Source organism: Muscardinus avellanarius, assembly GCF_963383645.1.
Source record: "Muscardinus avellanarius genome assembly, chromosome: 3".
Classification (NCBI taxonomy): domain Eukaryota; kingdom Metazoa; phylum Chordata; class Mammalia; order Rodentia; family Gliridae; genus Muscardinus; species Muscardinus avellanarius.
Genome location: NC_137788.1, coordinates 114,940,533 through 114,956,143, shown reverse-complemented (window position 1 = coordinate 114,956,143; position 15,611 = coordinate 114,940,533). Strand labels below are relative to the sequence as shown.

General features: G+C 47.6%; 1 protein-coding gene across 13 annotated transcripts in view; it reads right to left on the bottom strand.

The window, feature by feature from the left end:
* The window catches only part of TPM3 (tropomyosin 3), a gene marked incomplete at both ends in the record, with an annotated part of 38,752 nt that overhangs the window by 9,863 nt on the left and 13,278 nt on the right, over positions 1-15,611 (bottom strand). For 6 of the 13 annotated variants that reach the window (XM_080692569.1, XM_080692572.1, XM_080692571.1 and 3 more), the window contains 6 exons: positions 847-916; positions 2,015-2,077; positions 3,635-3,710; positions 4,953-5,023; positions 5,138-5,255; positions 9,072-9,205. In XM_080692569.1, coding sequence (XP_080548695.1) covers positions 847-916; positions 2,015-2,077; positions 3,635-3,710; positions 4,953-5,023; positions 5,138-5,255; positions 9,072-9,205 — 532 coding nt within the window. Of the gene's footprint in view, positions 1-846; positions 917-2,014; positions 2,078-3,634; positions 3,711-4,236; positions 4,313-4,952; positions 5,024-5,137; positions 5,256-9,071; positions 9,206-15,611 lie in introns of all 13 variants that reach the window. The other 7 variants (XM_080692564.1, XM_080692570.1, XM_080692573.1 and 4 more) reach the window with 3 other exon arrangements.

Genomic DNA, 15,611 nt, shown 5'->3' with positions numbered 1-15,611 from the left:
CGAGCGTGCACCACCACGCCCGGCTTTCTTGAACTCTTTCAAGAAAACATCCTGCTTCCAGGAGCATGCCAATGGAACACTTCTCAGTCTCAAAGGAAAGGAGAATTTCCACTGCCAAGGTGGACTCCGTCGCCAGGACGCATGTGGAAAGCCCCTGGCACTGGTCAGCCGAGACACGGTTAACACACGGCTACATCTCTCGCACGGGTACCTACAACTTGACTGGTGCACAGTGCCACCCAAAGAAGCTGAGGGGTGGCATATGTTTTTGTTCCTTCTGAGATCACAGCTTCCGTACAACTAAAGATTCCAGGCTATGAATCTTTATGAAGGCAAATGCAGCCATGACCAGCCTCATCAAAGGGAAAGAGGCCAATTCCAAAAGATGAAGGAATCTTATTTTAACAGAGGGTTGGACCCAGGAGCAGTCTACTACTAAGCTACACCCCAGCCCTTTTATTATTTGGGTACTGAGCACTGAACCCAGGGGCATTCTACCTCTGAGCTAAACCCACAGACTTTTTTTTTTTACTTTGAAACAGGGTCTCGCTAAATTGTCTGGGCTGGCCTTGAACTTGAAATCCTCCAGCATGAGCTTAACAAGTAGTGGGATTACAGGCATGTGCCACCACGCCCAGCTAGGAGTCATCAGAGCAAAGGATTAAATGTAAAAACCTAAATCTAGGGTTAGACCCACTTCATCTAGTTGTGACCCAAGAGAGGGCAGATCATATGTACCAAGTCATTACCTATTAATTGCCTCTGATGTACAGAAAGAAAGGTTCATGGTCACTGGGGACCGGCTTCCTATTTCTCTATTTTTAATCCCTTTCCCAGGCTCCATACCTTCCAAATCATCAATTGTCTTTTCCAGTTTGGCGACTGATCTCTCAGCAAACTCAGCACGGGTCTCTGCCTGCGGAAAAAATAAAACCAGTCGGGATGAGACAGTGTAAAAGGAGAAGGGTCTCTGTCTTCCACTTCCTACTTCTAGACTTGGCTTTTCAGAATCCAGCCTGCTGATCAAAGTCCACATTAACCCATTATGTCCCACCCTCCTATACATAGAACAGCTATATAAAAATTAAATTGAAGCCGGGCGTGGTGACGCACACTTGTAATCTCAGCATGTGGGAGGCTGAGACAGGAGGATCGCGGTTCAGTCTCAGCTACTTGATGAGGCCCTTTGCAACTCAGTGAGACCCTTTTTCAAAATAAAGAAAAAAAAATATAGGGCTGGGGGTGTAGCTCGGAGGTAGAATGCCCCTGGATTACATCCCCAGTACTGCAAAAAATAAAAATAAAAAAATAATAATAATAATTGAGCCAGGCATGGTAGCGCACATTTATAATCCCAGTACTGAAACAAGAGAATCATAGGTTTGCGGCAACTTAGCAAGATCCTGTCTCTAAAAAAATAAAATAAAATAGGGCTGGGGGTGTACCTCAGAGGTAGAATGCCCCTGGGTTCAATCCCCAGTACCAAAAGAAAAGAGCAACAACAACAAAAAATTGAACATCAAATATACCACTTAGGGTCACACTCTGAAATAAATTTTACTTTTTATTCTGAAAGAGGGCCTCATTAAGTTGCTGGGGCTGGTCTTGAACCTGTGATCCTCCTGTCTCAGCCTTCCAAGTACTAGGATTCTGGACCTGTTCCACCACACCCGGCTCTATCCAACCAATTTTGACGCACTTCTGTCAATTCTGTTAAAATATTTACAGAATTGAAAATGTGGAGCTGGCACGTGATGGCGCACGCTTATAATCCCAGTACTTGGGAGGATGAGGCAGGAGGATCGCAGGTTCAAAGCCAGCCTCACAATTCGGCAAGGCTCTCAGCAACCTAGTGAGAGCCTGTTTCCAAATGAGAAACAGAATCAGGCTAGGAGTGTAGCTTGGAGGTAGAATGCCTCTGGGTTCTATCCCTAGCGCCGACAAAAAGAAAATGTGGGACCGGATGGGATGATGCTCAAATGTTCTGACGCGTCTCTATTTACCCTCAACTCACCTCCTTCAGCTTATCAGTAAGAATCTTTATCTCTTCTTCGTATTTGTCCTCTTTTTGAGAGTACTAAGGAGAAACAGAATAAAAATATCAGAGTAGAAATTAGTCCCAGACGATACCCCCTCCCGACATTACCCTCCTTCAAATTCTTGCAGAGCCGTGATGTGAAGCCAGGGCTTTGCACACGCTAGGAAGCGCCACCAGAGCCGCATCGCTAACCCCTACATTGACTCTTACACTGAATATCCTCTTGGATTTAATGTGCTGAATGGCCCAAGATTTACAGAACAGCCCCGTTCTGGACAATAGATCCTTAAAATCCACTGAGCCATGATATCCTCAGAGTAGACTTCTCTAGACCTTTACTAGGTTTTTTTTTTTTTTTTTGGGGGGGGGTAACTGGGAACTGAACGAAGACGCCTTCCATCTCCAAACTGCCCCCTTTTTTATTTTGCTCCAGCCCTTTTTATTTATTTAAATTTTTTTTTTTTTATTTCGCAGTACTGGGGATGGAACCCAGGGGCATTCTACCTCCGAGCTACACATCTAGCCCTATTTTTTTATTCTTTATTTTGAAACAGGATCTCACTGAGTTGCAGAGGGCCTCACTAAGCAGCTGAAGCTGGCCGCGAACCGCAATCCTCCTGTCTCAGCCTCCCGAATGCTGGGACTAAAAGCACGCGCCACCACGCCCAGCTTATTTTTTTATTTTAAAACAAGGTCTCTCACTAAGTTGTTATGGCTGGCCTCAAACCTGCAATCTTCCTGTCTAGGCTTCCCATATACTAGGGCTACAGGTATGTACCACCATGTCTGACTAGGACCTTTATTGTTAAAAAGGACCTAAACTTTGATCTTGTTCTTATCAACCCAAGAAGGTGGTCTCCCTTCCTCCTGCTTGATGACCAGGAATGGCGACATGCCAAGTCAACGTGACTGCCAACATTCCCCCTTAAGGGGAAAGAGAAGACATCTGTCGCGACTGCTCATTAGGTCTCAGAGAGGATTCTACCTGCTCTCCCATTTGCTCGATGGGAATGCCTTTCAGCCTAACAGTATCTGTCTGAGGAGCCCATGACTTTGGGTACCAGGACCATGAATTCATTTTTTTAAAAGAAAAGCAGACTGCCACGTGCAGCGCCTCAGTTGGATGTGTCTGGAGTCTTGGAAGCTTGAGTACCCTACGTTCTCCTACAAATGGACCTTGAGAGCTTGTTTGGAGGTTCTAGCAGGGGAGCACAGCCACTCGTATACCCTCGACCGAAGACCGGTCCTCCTCTATTCGGGGAAGGTCCAGTACTCCTCCACCAAGCGCGTGGCTTTGGGAGGGACACACATGGGATGGTGAGGGAGGAAGGGGACACTGCCTAGCCAGGCCAGATCAGCCAAATCAACCCTGGGGATCAATGGGGTGACAGATGTCGCAGCCAGATCGCCCTCGCATCCCTAGGAAGTCATTTTAACTAACACAATCAAAGTGAACAGGAGTTAGCATTAAACCCAGCCCAGGACCTGGATGGGTGGCAGACGGGAATGGTAAGGAACGGGCATCTCCAGCCTCTCTGCCAGGGCAGAGCTGGGCGCAGGCCCCAAAGCCTGTCACCTTCAGAAACCAGCCCCTACCTTCTCCGCCTGAGCCTCAAGAGACTTGAGGTTGTTGGTGACATTCTTCAGCTCCTCCTCCAGCTCAGAACACTTACTGTGAATGTTTTAAATACCGCAGGAGAGGAAAAGGGGAAGAGAAAGAATAAAAAAAAAGGGGGGGGGAGAGACACACAGACGTGAATTGAACCTATTATGTAGAGAGAGTTGGAAGACACACTGGGGAAAGAGAGGTTCCTTGGTGGCCTGAGCAAGTCCTGACCCACCTCCCCTCTACCACGGAACAGTCAGGCGCTGGAGCTGCCCGGCTCAAGAGTGTTTGCAGACTAGGAGAGAAAGAATCTGTGACAGACAACCGCTACCAGGAACGAGTCATAACGGGAAAGGATGCCCAACCCAAACGGTCCCCCGGCTGCCCGAGGGAAGGAGACCCTATGGAGAGGCAGTGAAGCAGGTGGAACAGAAGAGATGAGAGATGCCAGGAAGTGGGAGAGGATGGAGCATTCCATGAGGAGGTGAGGAGGCACTCAGGTCAACCGGTGGAGGGGAGGCAGCTGCAAAACCAAACCAAACCGAACACAACCGCACTGCACAGGTGGCCTCGGTGGGCTTATGGTTAGTACCTTTTCTTCGGCAGCACTCAGACACTTCAGGTTCTGGTCCATCAGTCTGATCTGCTCATCCATCTCTCGGCAACGGCTGTTAGTGAGTCACGGGGAGGGCACAAGCCGGGTGGTGGGAAGGGAGACAGGTCAAAGAGGGACACAGCAAGAAAACAAGCAGCAAAAGGAGAAATAAAAATTCAAAAAAATGGGATGATGACACCGCCATGGCCATGATAAGTCACATCTGGGGGAGGGGAGTGCAAGGGAAGCACAAGTATATGCATCGGCACGGACTTTGTTAGACAAGGCTGAGGAGGGACGGAGGGAGGAGCAGTATCTTTTTGCCTGTGCCCTGAAGTTGCCCAGGTGACTGGCACAGGGGCAAAGCCAGAGGCCAGTTCTTAAGTCAGTATAGGCACTGCCATGCTGCAAGGAGAAAGAAACTCCGGGTGAAAGGCCCCAGTAGAGCTTTCCAGTTAACGATCCACCATCAATTGGTTTTCATAGTCCCTCAATTTGTAAATGTTCTCAAGAAGAAATGAGCCATGCTTGTCACCAGTTACCAGTCAAATGAAGAGTAAGGAAGCCCACAGCTGTTCTCAGAGGCTAAAAAGCACTACAGATGACTCTCGCCCTCATAGGCCCTGTTTAACAAGGTTGAAGGAATGCCAGTTGATTCACATTAGTGCCCAAGCCAGAGGGGAAGGGACAGAATGGTCAGACGAGATACTCACGACTCCGCCAGCTCAGCCCGTTCCTCGGTGCGCTCCAGATCGCCTTCAATAATCACCAGCTTGCGAGCCACCTACAAGAAAAGGCCCAGGTGACAGCTCAGGGAGGCCAAGGAGGACCTGGCTCCCTGGGGATTCCCGGCGGAGCCCGAAGTCACCGAGGGAGGGACGAGCAGGAGGTGACTTGCCTCCTCATACTTCCGGTCGGCCTCTTCTGCGATGTGCTTGGCTTCTTTGAGTTGGATTTCCTGGAGTTCCATCTTTTCTTCATCCTTCAGGGCCCGGTTTTCAATCACCTTCATACCTCTGTCAGAAACAGGGCGAATATGCCGCTGACATTTGGAGGCGCGACATCAGCTCCGTTCTAGGGACTCAAAACTGTACCCTTTAGAGCCAGGTGTGGTGGCACACACCTTTAATCCTAGTACTTGGGTGAGACAGGAGGGTCACGGGTTCAAGGCCAGCTTCAGCAACTTAGGGAAGGGAACGCTTGCTTCCATGGATATTTGGTACACATGTGCGAACATTAATACCAATCTCAGTATCATGTAGGGGGAAGAGACAGGAGGGGGCTCACCGACTGCTGTGTGCATGTCACTAACACTACATTATGATGTGAGACTGTCCAACAATAATTCACCAATAAAAGGATAATAAAGCCAGGCGTGGCAGCACACACTTGGAATCCCAGTGCTTGGGAGGCTGAGAAAGGATCGCAGGGCTTGAGGGGCAGCCTCAGCAAGTAGGGAAACTCTCATTAACCTAGTGAGACCTTGTTTCAAATTTTTAAAAAATACAGCTGGGCGTGGTGGTGCACGCTTGGATTCCCAGCACTTGAGAGGCTGAGACCGGAGGATTGTGGTTCGAGGACAGCCTCAGCTACTTAGTGAGGTCCTCTGCAACTCAGTGAGACCCTGTTTAAAAAAGTAAAGAATAGCCAGGCATGGTGACACCCACTTGTAATCCGAGCATTTGAGAGACAGTAGGATTGTACAGGTTCGAAGCCAGTCTCAGCTACTTAGGCCCTCTGCAACTCAGTGCAACCCTGTTTCAAAATAAAGAATAAAAAATAGGGCTGCGGGTGTCGCTTGAAGGTAGAATGCCCCTGGGTTCCATCCCTAGTACTGCAAAAAATAAACAAATAAAATAAAGAATAAAAAATAGGGCTGTGGTGTAGCTCAAAGATAGAATACGCCCGAGTTCCATCCCCAGTACCGCAAAATAAATAAATGAATGAATGAATGAATAAATAGAGAGGTAGAATGAGCCTGAATTCAATCCCCAGTACCACAAAAGAAAGTATAAAAATAAGGCCAGGCACGGGGCACACACCTATAATCCCAGTACTTAGGAGCCTGAGACAGGAGGATCACAGGTCGAAGGACAGGTTCAGCAAGTAGCGAGACTCTCAACCTAGCAGGACTGTTTCAAAATAAGAACTAGGGCTGGGAGTATAGCTCTGAGACAGAATGCCCCTGCGTTCAATCCTCAGTCCCACAAAAACACACACAGACAAAAGGACTGTTTAGAGCCCATTCCTCTCTATCTAATGGGAGTCCCAAAGCACTGAAGCAACACTCACCTTAGTTATCTCATTTATGTATGTATGTATGTATGTATGTATGTATGTATGTATGTATGTATTATTGTGGTACTGGGGATAGAACCCAGGGGCATTCTACCTCTGAGCTACACCACCAACCCTATTTTTTTTTTTTTTTTTTAATTTTGAAACAGGGTCTCACTGAGTTGCAAAGGGCCTAAGTAGTAGCTGAGGCTGTACACAAACTCAGATCCTCCTGTCTCAGCCTCCCAAATCTGGGATTACAAGTGTGCACCACCACGCTGGGCTAGGTATCTCTTTTAGAACCTTGCCTGAAGCCAGGCGTGGTGGTGCATACTTTTACTGGTCTATACCATCTTTTTTTTTTTTTTTTTTTTTTTTGCGGGTCTGGGGATGGAACCCAGGGGCATTCTACCTGTGAACTACATCCTCATCCCTATTTTTTTTTTATTTATTTTGAAACAAGGTGTCATTAAGTTGCAGAGGGCCTCACTAAGTAGCTGAGGCTGGCTGCAAACCAAAATCCTCCTGTCTCAGCCTCCCAAGTACTGGGATGTCAAGCATGTGCCTCCAGCCCTGCCCAGCACTGTCATTTTAACCCTTACCTTCTATGATTTGGACACTATTCTGTAACAGTATACATATGGCTGTCTCATTTATTTGCATAGCAACCTCACTGCACTTTTAATTCTTTTTTTTTTTTTTTTTTTGCAGTGCTAGAGATGAAACCCAGGGGCAATGAACCACCAAGCTACACCCCCAAGTCCCATTTTTTAAAGTCTTTTTTTATTTTTTATTTTTTGATCTGTTTTTATTTTTAAAACAGAGTCTCACTGAGTTGCAAAGGGCCTTGCTAAGTAGCTGAGGCTGGCCGCAAACCACGATCGTCCTGTCTCAGCCTCCCAAATTTGGGATTCCAAGTGTGTGCTACCACGCCCCGCTTTGCACTTTTAATTCTGAAAAGCCTCAGTTCAATGTCATGCAAGCTCTGTTCTGGTTTTACCTCCCAATGACAAGGAAGCTCTGTTTTGACAAAGGTGAGCCGTCTTTTGGTTCTTGGCCCTAGCCACGCGTTAAAATTCAGAGGAATGTTTCAAGCAGCTACACCTGGACCTGTCTCAAACTGGCTCTAACCGAACTGGGGTGAGACCCAAGCACCCCTCTTCCATTACCCTGTGAGTCTACTACTACACCCAGGGTCCAGAGGGTTTAGGAGTTGGCTCGGATCTACATCCAGAGCCTTCAATTCATTAAATCAGAAACCGGAACCAAAAATATGAATTTCTACCAAGTTCTCATGGTGCTGGTCTGAGACTTTACCTCAAGAGCCTGTGTTAGGAGGACTAATCTCAGAAATGGAGGTATGTTATCCACCAAGTGGAAGTCATACTGGTGACCCCATTTTAAGGAGACTGGGTCAATTTATAGAGAAATACCAATTACGGGCTGGGGTGTAGCTCAGTGGCAAAGCGCTTGCCTGGCAAGTGCACCGCCCTGGGTTCGATCCCCAGTCCAAAAAGACCAAAAAAAAAGAACCCCTTAAAAAATAAATAAGCTAAGAGAAATACCAATTACAAAGGATCAAAGGGTACAGATGACCCTTACTCTGTCTTCAAGAGGAGAGAGTATGCTGAAGAGAAGGGGAAACATTTGATTCTATAGGTTACTATTTTTTTGTGTGTGAGGAGTCTGGGGATGGAACCCAGGGGCAGTTTACCTCCAAGCTACACACCAGCCCTAATTTTTTTTTTTTAATTGTTTATTTTGAAACAGAGTCTCACTAAGTAGCTGAGGCTTGCGGAGAAAAATGAGAAAACGGATCCCCTGTCTCAGCCTCCCCAAAACTTGCTGGGATTACAAGTGTCTGTCACCACACCGGCTGGCTACTATTTTCAAAAATAAGGCTGAGTGTGCTGATACCAGTACTTGGGAGGCTGAGACAGGAAGATCATAGGTTCTAGGACGAGGACGGCCTTAGCAAGTAGTGAGACTCATCAACCTAGCAAGGCCCTGTTTCAAAATAAAGAATAAAATAGGGCTGAGGGTAGAGCTTGGAGTCAGAATACCCCTAAGTTCAGTTCCCAGTACCGCACACAAACACACAAATAACAACAATAATAGGCCTGGGAATGGGGGAGTAACTCAGTAGTAAAGCGTGTGCTTAATAAGTATGAGGCTCTGGGTTCAATCCCCCACACAAAACCAAAAAACAAGTATCCTCAGAAATCATGGTTAGAGCCAGGCGTGGTGGCGCACGCCTGTAATCCCAGCATTTGGGAGGCTGACACAGGAGGATTCCGGTTTTGTAGCTGGTCTCAGCTACTTAGTGAGACCCTGTTTCAAAATAAAGAATAAAAAAATAGGGGCTGGGGTATAGCTTGGAGGCAGAATGCCCCTGGGTTCCATCCCCAGTACCGCAAAAAAAAAAAAAAAAAAAAAAAAGAAAGAAAGAAATCTTGTCAGAGCCATTATGATCTTCTTGTGCTGGGGATCAAACCCAGAACCTCGTGCACACAAGGCAGGTGCTCCCCCTCCACTCACCGCAGGCCCATGCCTACCTCTCACTCTCGTCAGCAGCTTTCTCTGCTTCCTCCAGCTTTTGCAGGGCAGTGGCCAGGCGCTCCTGAGCACGGTCCAGCTCCTCTTCAACCAGCTGGATCCTCCGGTTCAAGGAGGCCACCTCGGCCTCAGCCTGCATTTGAACGAAAGAAAAGAGAAACAGAGGAATGATGAAAAGAATTATGTCAGAAGGCTGGGGCCGACTGCTTGAAGGGGCCAGAGGCCACAGGGCGGGGCCTCTGGTTCAGATGACTCAAGATCTAGCAGATGAAAAAAAAAAAAAGAAAAAAAGAATGTATGTAGGTGTACAGAAAACTATTTTAAAAATTCAGGCCCTGGCCGGGCGTGGTGGCCCACGCTTATAATCCCTGGGCTTGGGAGGGGGAGACAGGAGGATTGCACAGGTTCGAAGCCAGCTGCACTGGCTTAAGAGACCCTGTTTCCAAATAAAAATATAAAAATAGGTCTGGGAGTGTAGCCCGGAGGTAGAAGGGCTTCCAGGAACCCCAGTACCACCAAAAAAAAAAAAAAAAAAAAAAAAAAAAAATTCAGGCCCTATTGCCAGGTGTGGTGGCCCATGCTTATAATCCCCAGCATTCGGGAGGCTGAGACAGGAGGATTGCGTTTTGCGTTTTGCGGCCAGCCTCAGCTACTTAGTGAGGCCCTTTGCAACTCAATGGGACCCTGTTTCAAAATAAAGAATAAGCTGGGCATGGGGGCAGGTGCTTGTAATCCCCGCGCTTGGGAGGCGGAGACAAGAGGATCACACAGGTTCAAAGCCAGCCTCAGCTACTTAATGAGGCTCTCAGCAACTTAGTGAGACCCCGTTTCCAAATAAAGTATAAAATAGGTCTGGAAGTGTAGCCCGGAGGTAGAAAAGCCCCTGGGTTCCACCCCCAGTACCACAAAAAATAAAAATAAAGATAAAAAATAGGGCTGGGGTGTAGCTCGGAGGTAGAATGCCCCTGGGTTCCATCCCCAGTACCACACAAATAAATAAAATAAAATAAAATAATTAGGTCTTAGTCAGGCGTGGTGGTGCACGCTTGTAATCCCAGCATTCGGGAGGCTGAGACAGGTGAATTGCAGGTTCGTGGCCAGCCTCAGCTACTTAGTGAGGTCCTCTGCAACTTAGTGAGATCCTGTTTCAAACTAAAGAATAAAATATAGATCTGGGGGTGTAGCTCGGAGGTAGAATGCCCCTGGGTCCAAACCCTAGTACCCGGCCACACACAAAAGGGCTGCGGGTGTAGCTCAGCAATAGTAGAGCACTTGCTTAGTATATGAGACCCTGGGTTCAATCCCCAGTAACACACACACACCCCAAAAACAAAACACTTGGTTCCTTGTCTAGACCAGTGGCAGTACTCACTCCCCTTTGGACTCCATTCAAATTCCTAAACACACCGGGGTCAGAAAGGGCAGCCCAAAGCGTTCCTCCCGCCTGTGCTCCGGCTGAGAGGCGCCTCACGCCCAGCAGCTCTTGTATAAATGTCTCAGAAAGTGGAAAAATAAATAAGCAAACCTCTGAAAAAGGGAGTCTTTTTTTTGTTTTGTTTTTTTAGTACTGGGGATGGAACCCAGGGGGGGCATTCTACCTCCGAGTTACACCCACAGCCCTGTATTTGATTCTTTATTTTGAAACAGGGTCTCGCTGAGTTGCCAAGGGCCTCGCTAAGTAGCGAAAGAGGGAATCTTGGTTTCTGTATTATTTCACCACTTACTACAAGTTGTTAGCCACCTGATTACCTTGCTCTAACCTCAACTGTTAGGGTTAGACAGACAGCGGCCCCTTGCAGGGCTCAGAAACTGGTGTCTGGAGCTGATGTGACTGAGTCTTGAGGTCGCAATCCCAGCAGTGGATACATTCATCTCTATGGATTTACCTGAGTTCTGCCCCATAGCATGTACCTGAGGTGGGACCCTGGGGGTGCCGCCTTGGGGCTTATAAAAAGGGCTCAAAACTGTAAGCTATGTGCTCAGATATTTAGATTATGGCTGTGGGAATGCTGATGGATAAACCAGCCTAGAGAACATCTCCCAGACTGGAAAGCAAGAGCCTAGATTATAATACACTAGAATATTGAAGCTGGGTGTGGCGGTCCGTGCCTGTAACCCCAGTACTTGGGAGGCTGACACAGGAGGACTACAGGTTTAAGAACAGCCTCAGTAACTTAGTGAGATGCGCCTCAACCTAGGGAAATCCTGATTCAAAATAAGAATAAAAGCCAGACGTAGTGCCGTATGCTTGTAATCTCAGCATTCAGGAGGCAGAGACAGGAGGACTGCAGTTCGAGGACAGCCTCAGCTACTTAAGTGAGGCCCTTTGCAAACTAACTCAGTGAGACCCTGTTTCAAAATAAAGAATAAAAACAATTGGGCAGGGGGTGTAGCTCGGAGGTCGAATGCCCCTGGGTTCCGTCCCCAGACCCGCAAAAAATAAAAATAAAAAAATAAATGAGCAGGGCATGGTAGTGTATACTTGTAATCCCAGTACTTGGGAGGCTGAGACAGAAGGATCGCAGGTTCAAGGCCAACCTCAGCTATTTAGTGAAGCCCAGCCCCACTTACTGGTTTAAAATAAATAATAGGGCTAGGGATGTAGCTCAGAGATAGAATGCCCCTCGGTTCAATCCCCAGTACCACACACACAAAAAATAATATTGGAATACGTACTCCCCACCTCACCTCTTTAACAAGTTCCCTCACCTCCATGAGGTCACAAGGAAGAGCCAGTTTCTGGCCAAAAGTATCTGCTCTGGCGCCATTACCAAAATTACCATTATCAACAACAAAAAGACCAAGGAGAGAGCCGGGCGTGGTGGCGCACACTTGTAATCCCCGCGCTTGGGAGGCTGAGACAGGAGGATCTCACGGGTTCAAAGCCAGCCTCAGCTACTTAGTGAGACCCTGTTTCCAAATAAATAAAAAAAGGTCTGGGAGTATAGCCCGGAGGTAGAAAGCCTCTGGGTTCCACCCCCAGCACCACCCAAAAAAAAAAAAAAAAAAAAAATTACCATTATCAACAACAAAAAGGCCAAGGAGAGGAGAGAACACCTTCACCGTCCCAGCACTGGTCCCCCAAATCTCTGAATTATTCCCTAGCTGTTGCTGTGCCTCAACTCTCCCATACAATTTCCGGGGATCCTCTCTCTCCCTGGCTCCCCCAGCAGCAAAGTACAAGTTCCTGTTCATGCGACGGAGTAAGGAAACCAGGAAAAGGAGGGGAAAGGAGGCAGTCCACATGAAGACAGATTCTCCTGGTAGAAAAGCATCCTGGTGACTGCCTTAACCATGCAGGAATTTAATCTGCCCTGCACACTCCCCAGTTCAAGATGCTTATCCAAGTGCCTGGTAAACGCGATCTCTCCTCTCCAGCCCAGACTGGGCCTGAATCCTATTACCCTGATTTCTCCCTGGCCGGCAGGGGTGGCGGCAGCTGTAGAAATCTGGGCCACTAGTCCTACGGGGAAGGATATGGCCCATAAGAGAACTGCTATCAAGCAGGATAGGAAGAAAAATTTCCACATACAAGCAGGGGAGGTTCAAGGGACTGGGGAGGAGGGGGTGCAGGGAGCTGGGGCAACAACCCAACCACCAAACTACAAGAAGGAGGAAAGCGAGCCATCTGCATAAGCTGAAATTACTAAGGAACCGTTGGTGTCTCTAATTGAACTATTCACTACACCACAAAGACGAGGATTCTCTGATTCTGTCTCTTCCAGGAAAACAGATGTCCCGTAGGACAGCACAGATTTCTCCTCACAAACCCAACGAGGCCAACCAGGCAAGAGCCAAGTCAGGCCACTGGGCAGGAGCTGAGAAACCCTGGGAGTACAGTACTGACCCCCTTCGGATGCCTAAAACGAAAACATACCAAAACAAAACAAAACAAAACAAAACAAACAAAAAAAAAAGGACCGGGATTTGGAGGAGGCTCCTGAAATGTAAATCCCCATCCAGCTCAATAGTGGCCCAAAGTGGAAGAGCTACGGGGGCGGGGCTGTGGTTTCCATGACAACAAGCTGGCACAGGCAGCAGCTCCCACAAATCAGCCTTTACAATAGAATTCTTTGCAAGACTGAGAAGGGAGGAGGAGAAAACCCATCTTCCTATCCTCACAACAGCAGGCACAGAAGTCTGTATCAAAACCCAAACCCAAGATGGAAAACCCCAGAAAAGCTTCAGAGACCCACAAGGAGCGTCCAGGACACTGCTTTTCTTCTCAGAGGACCAGTTCTCTGGTTCTCTTTACAAAGAAACAAAAAAGCCTGCGGAACCAAGATCTGATACTCTTAAGAGAATAAGGAAGGCAACCTGACTTTTCCTTCCAGCCAGTCTATGCACTCTGTCCACCCATCTCTGCAGGGTACACAAAAAGTACCACTTCTCGGAACCATCTCCCCCCCAACCCCGGAACTAGGGATGGAATCCAGGGGCATTCTACAGTCCTATTTTTTATTCTTTATTTAGGAACAGGTTCTCACTGAGTTGCAAAGGGCCTCACTAAGTAGCTGAGGCTGTCCGAGAACTGTTATCCTCCTGTCTCAGCCTCCCAAATGCTGGGATTATAAGCATACACGCCCAGCTCTTTTATTTATTTTGAAACAGGGTCTCACTATGTTTCGGAGGCTGGCCTTGAGCTGTGACCCTCCTCTTTGCCAAGGTGCTGTGATTACTTGGATGCACCTGGCCAGCATGACTTTGGGTAAAATATTACCACCCCCCTCCCCAAAGAAAGTCCCAAACTAAATTGGGCATGGTGGCGCACACTTGTAATCTCGTTACTTGGGTAGCTGAGACAGGGGGATCGCCAGTTGGAGGCCAGCCTCAGCAACTTAGCCAGACTTTGTCTCAAAATAAAGATAAAATAAGGCTGGGCATGGTGGCGCACACTTATAATCCCCACGCTTGGGAGGCAGAGATAGGAGGATCGTGCAGGTTCAAAGTCACAGCGCTGGCTTAAGAGACCCTGTTTCCAAATTTAAAAAAAGTCTGGGAGTGTAGCCTGGAGGTAGAAGGGTTTCCAGGAACCCAAATACCACCAAATAAATTAAGTAATTAATTAAATACATAGCTAAAATAGTGTAGCTCAGAGGTAGAATGCCCCTCGTTTCAATCCCCAGTGCCCCCCCACACACTTCAAACTAAACCACACCCCTAGAGGCAAGAAATTGACAGAACACTGGGACTTAGAGGTAGGAGAGTGTCAAGGACAGAGGGGTTACCTTAAATCTAGCACAGTCACACTGGAATTTCTTTCTTTATTTTGGTGCTGGGGATTGAGCCCAGGGGGCATTCTACCTCCGAGCCACATCCCCCCAGCCCTGTTTTATTTTAGTGTGTGTGTGTGTGTGTGTGTGTGTGTGTGTGTGTGTTACCAGGGATGGAAGGGCATTTTACCTAACTACACCCCCAGCACTACTTTTTACCCTTTTTTTTTATTTGCAGAACTTCGGATGGAACCCAGGGGCATCCTACCTCCAAGCTACATCCCCAGCCCTATTTTGTATTCTTTATTTTCAAACAGGGTCTCACTGAGTCACAAAGGGCCTCACTAAGTATCTGAGGCTGTCTGCGAACCTCCGGCCTCAGCCTCCCAACTGCTGGAATTAAGCGCGCTACCAGGCCGAGCTTATTTTGATTTCAAAACAGGGTCTCACTAAATTGCGGAGGGACTAAGTTGCTGAACCTGCCATCTTACAAGCGTGGCTTTTGTTTATTTGCTTGTCTAAGATAAAAATCACAGACAGAGTGCAAAGGAACAGAGTACTAGAAAAGTTAGGTTTGAGGTCTTTGAGCAAAGGACAGCTGCAGTTCCCTGTGCGCACAAATGCATCTACCCAGGAAGCTAAAGATGGCGTCCTTGGGAGATTTCAATGTTACCCAGGGGGAGGGCAAGGGAAGGAAGAGGTTAGTTAGCGCTACCGGCCTACCCCAAAGTAAACAGAGGTGGAGCCTAAGGGCGGGCACTCAGACCAAAGGACTGTTTGCCTCTCCCAGAGCTGTGTGCTCTGGTTTGGGGGGTGGAGAATGGTAAGCAGCTGAAACTAGCCTCAACCAAAGTTAAGTGATAAAGTCTGCTGCTAGTCCACCAGGCAGCCTAACCCCTTCCAGAGACGGGCTCTGTGGAGCTAAAACCAGGATTAAAACAGCTCTTCCAGCCGGCGTGGTGGCACACGCTTGTAATCCCAGTATTCGGGAGGCTGAGATGGGAGGATCACACAGACAGGTTCGAAGCCAGCCTCAGCTACTTGGCGAGGCTCAGCAACTTAGTGAGACCCTGTTTCCAAATAAAATATAAAATAGGTCTGGGAGTATAGCCCAGAGGTAGAAAAGCCCCTGGGTTCCATCCCCAGTACCACAAAAAAAAAAAAAAAGAAGAAGAAAAAAGAAAGAAAGAAAGAAAGAAAGAAAGAAAGAAAGAAAGAAAAGAAAAGAAAGACGAGCAGGCTGGGGGTATAGCTTGGAGGTAGAATGCCCCCAGAGTTCCATCTCCAGTACCACAAAAAAAAAAAAAAAAAGGAAAAAGACTGTAT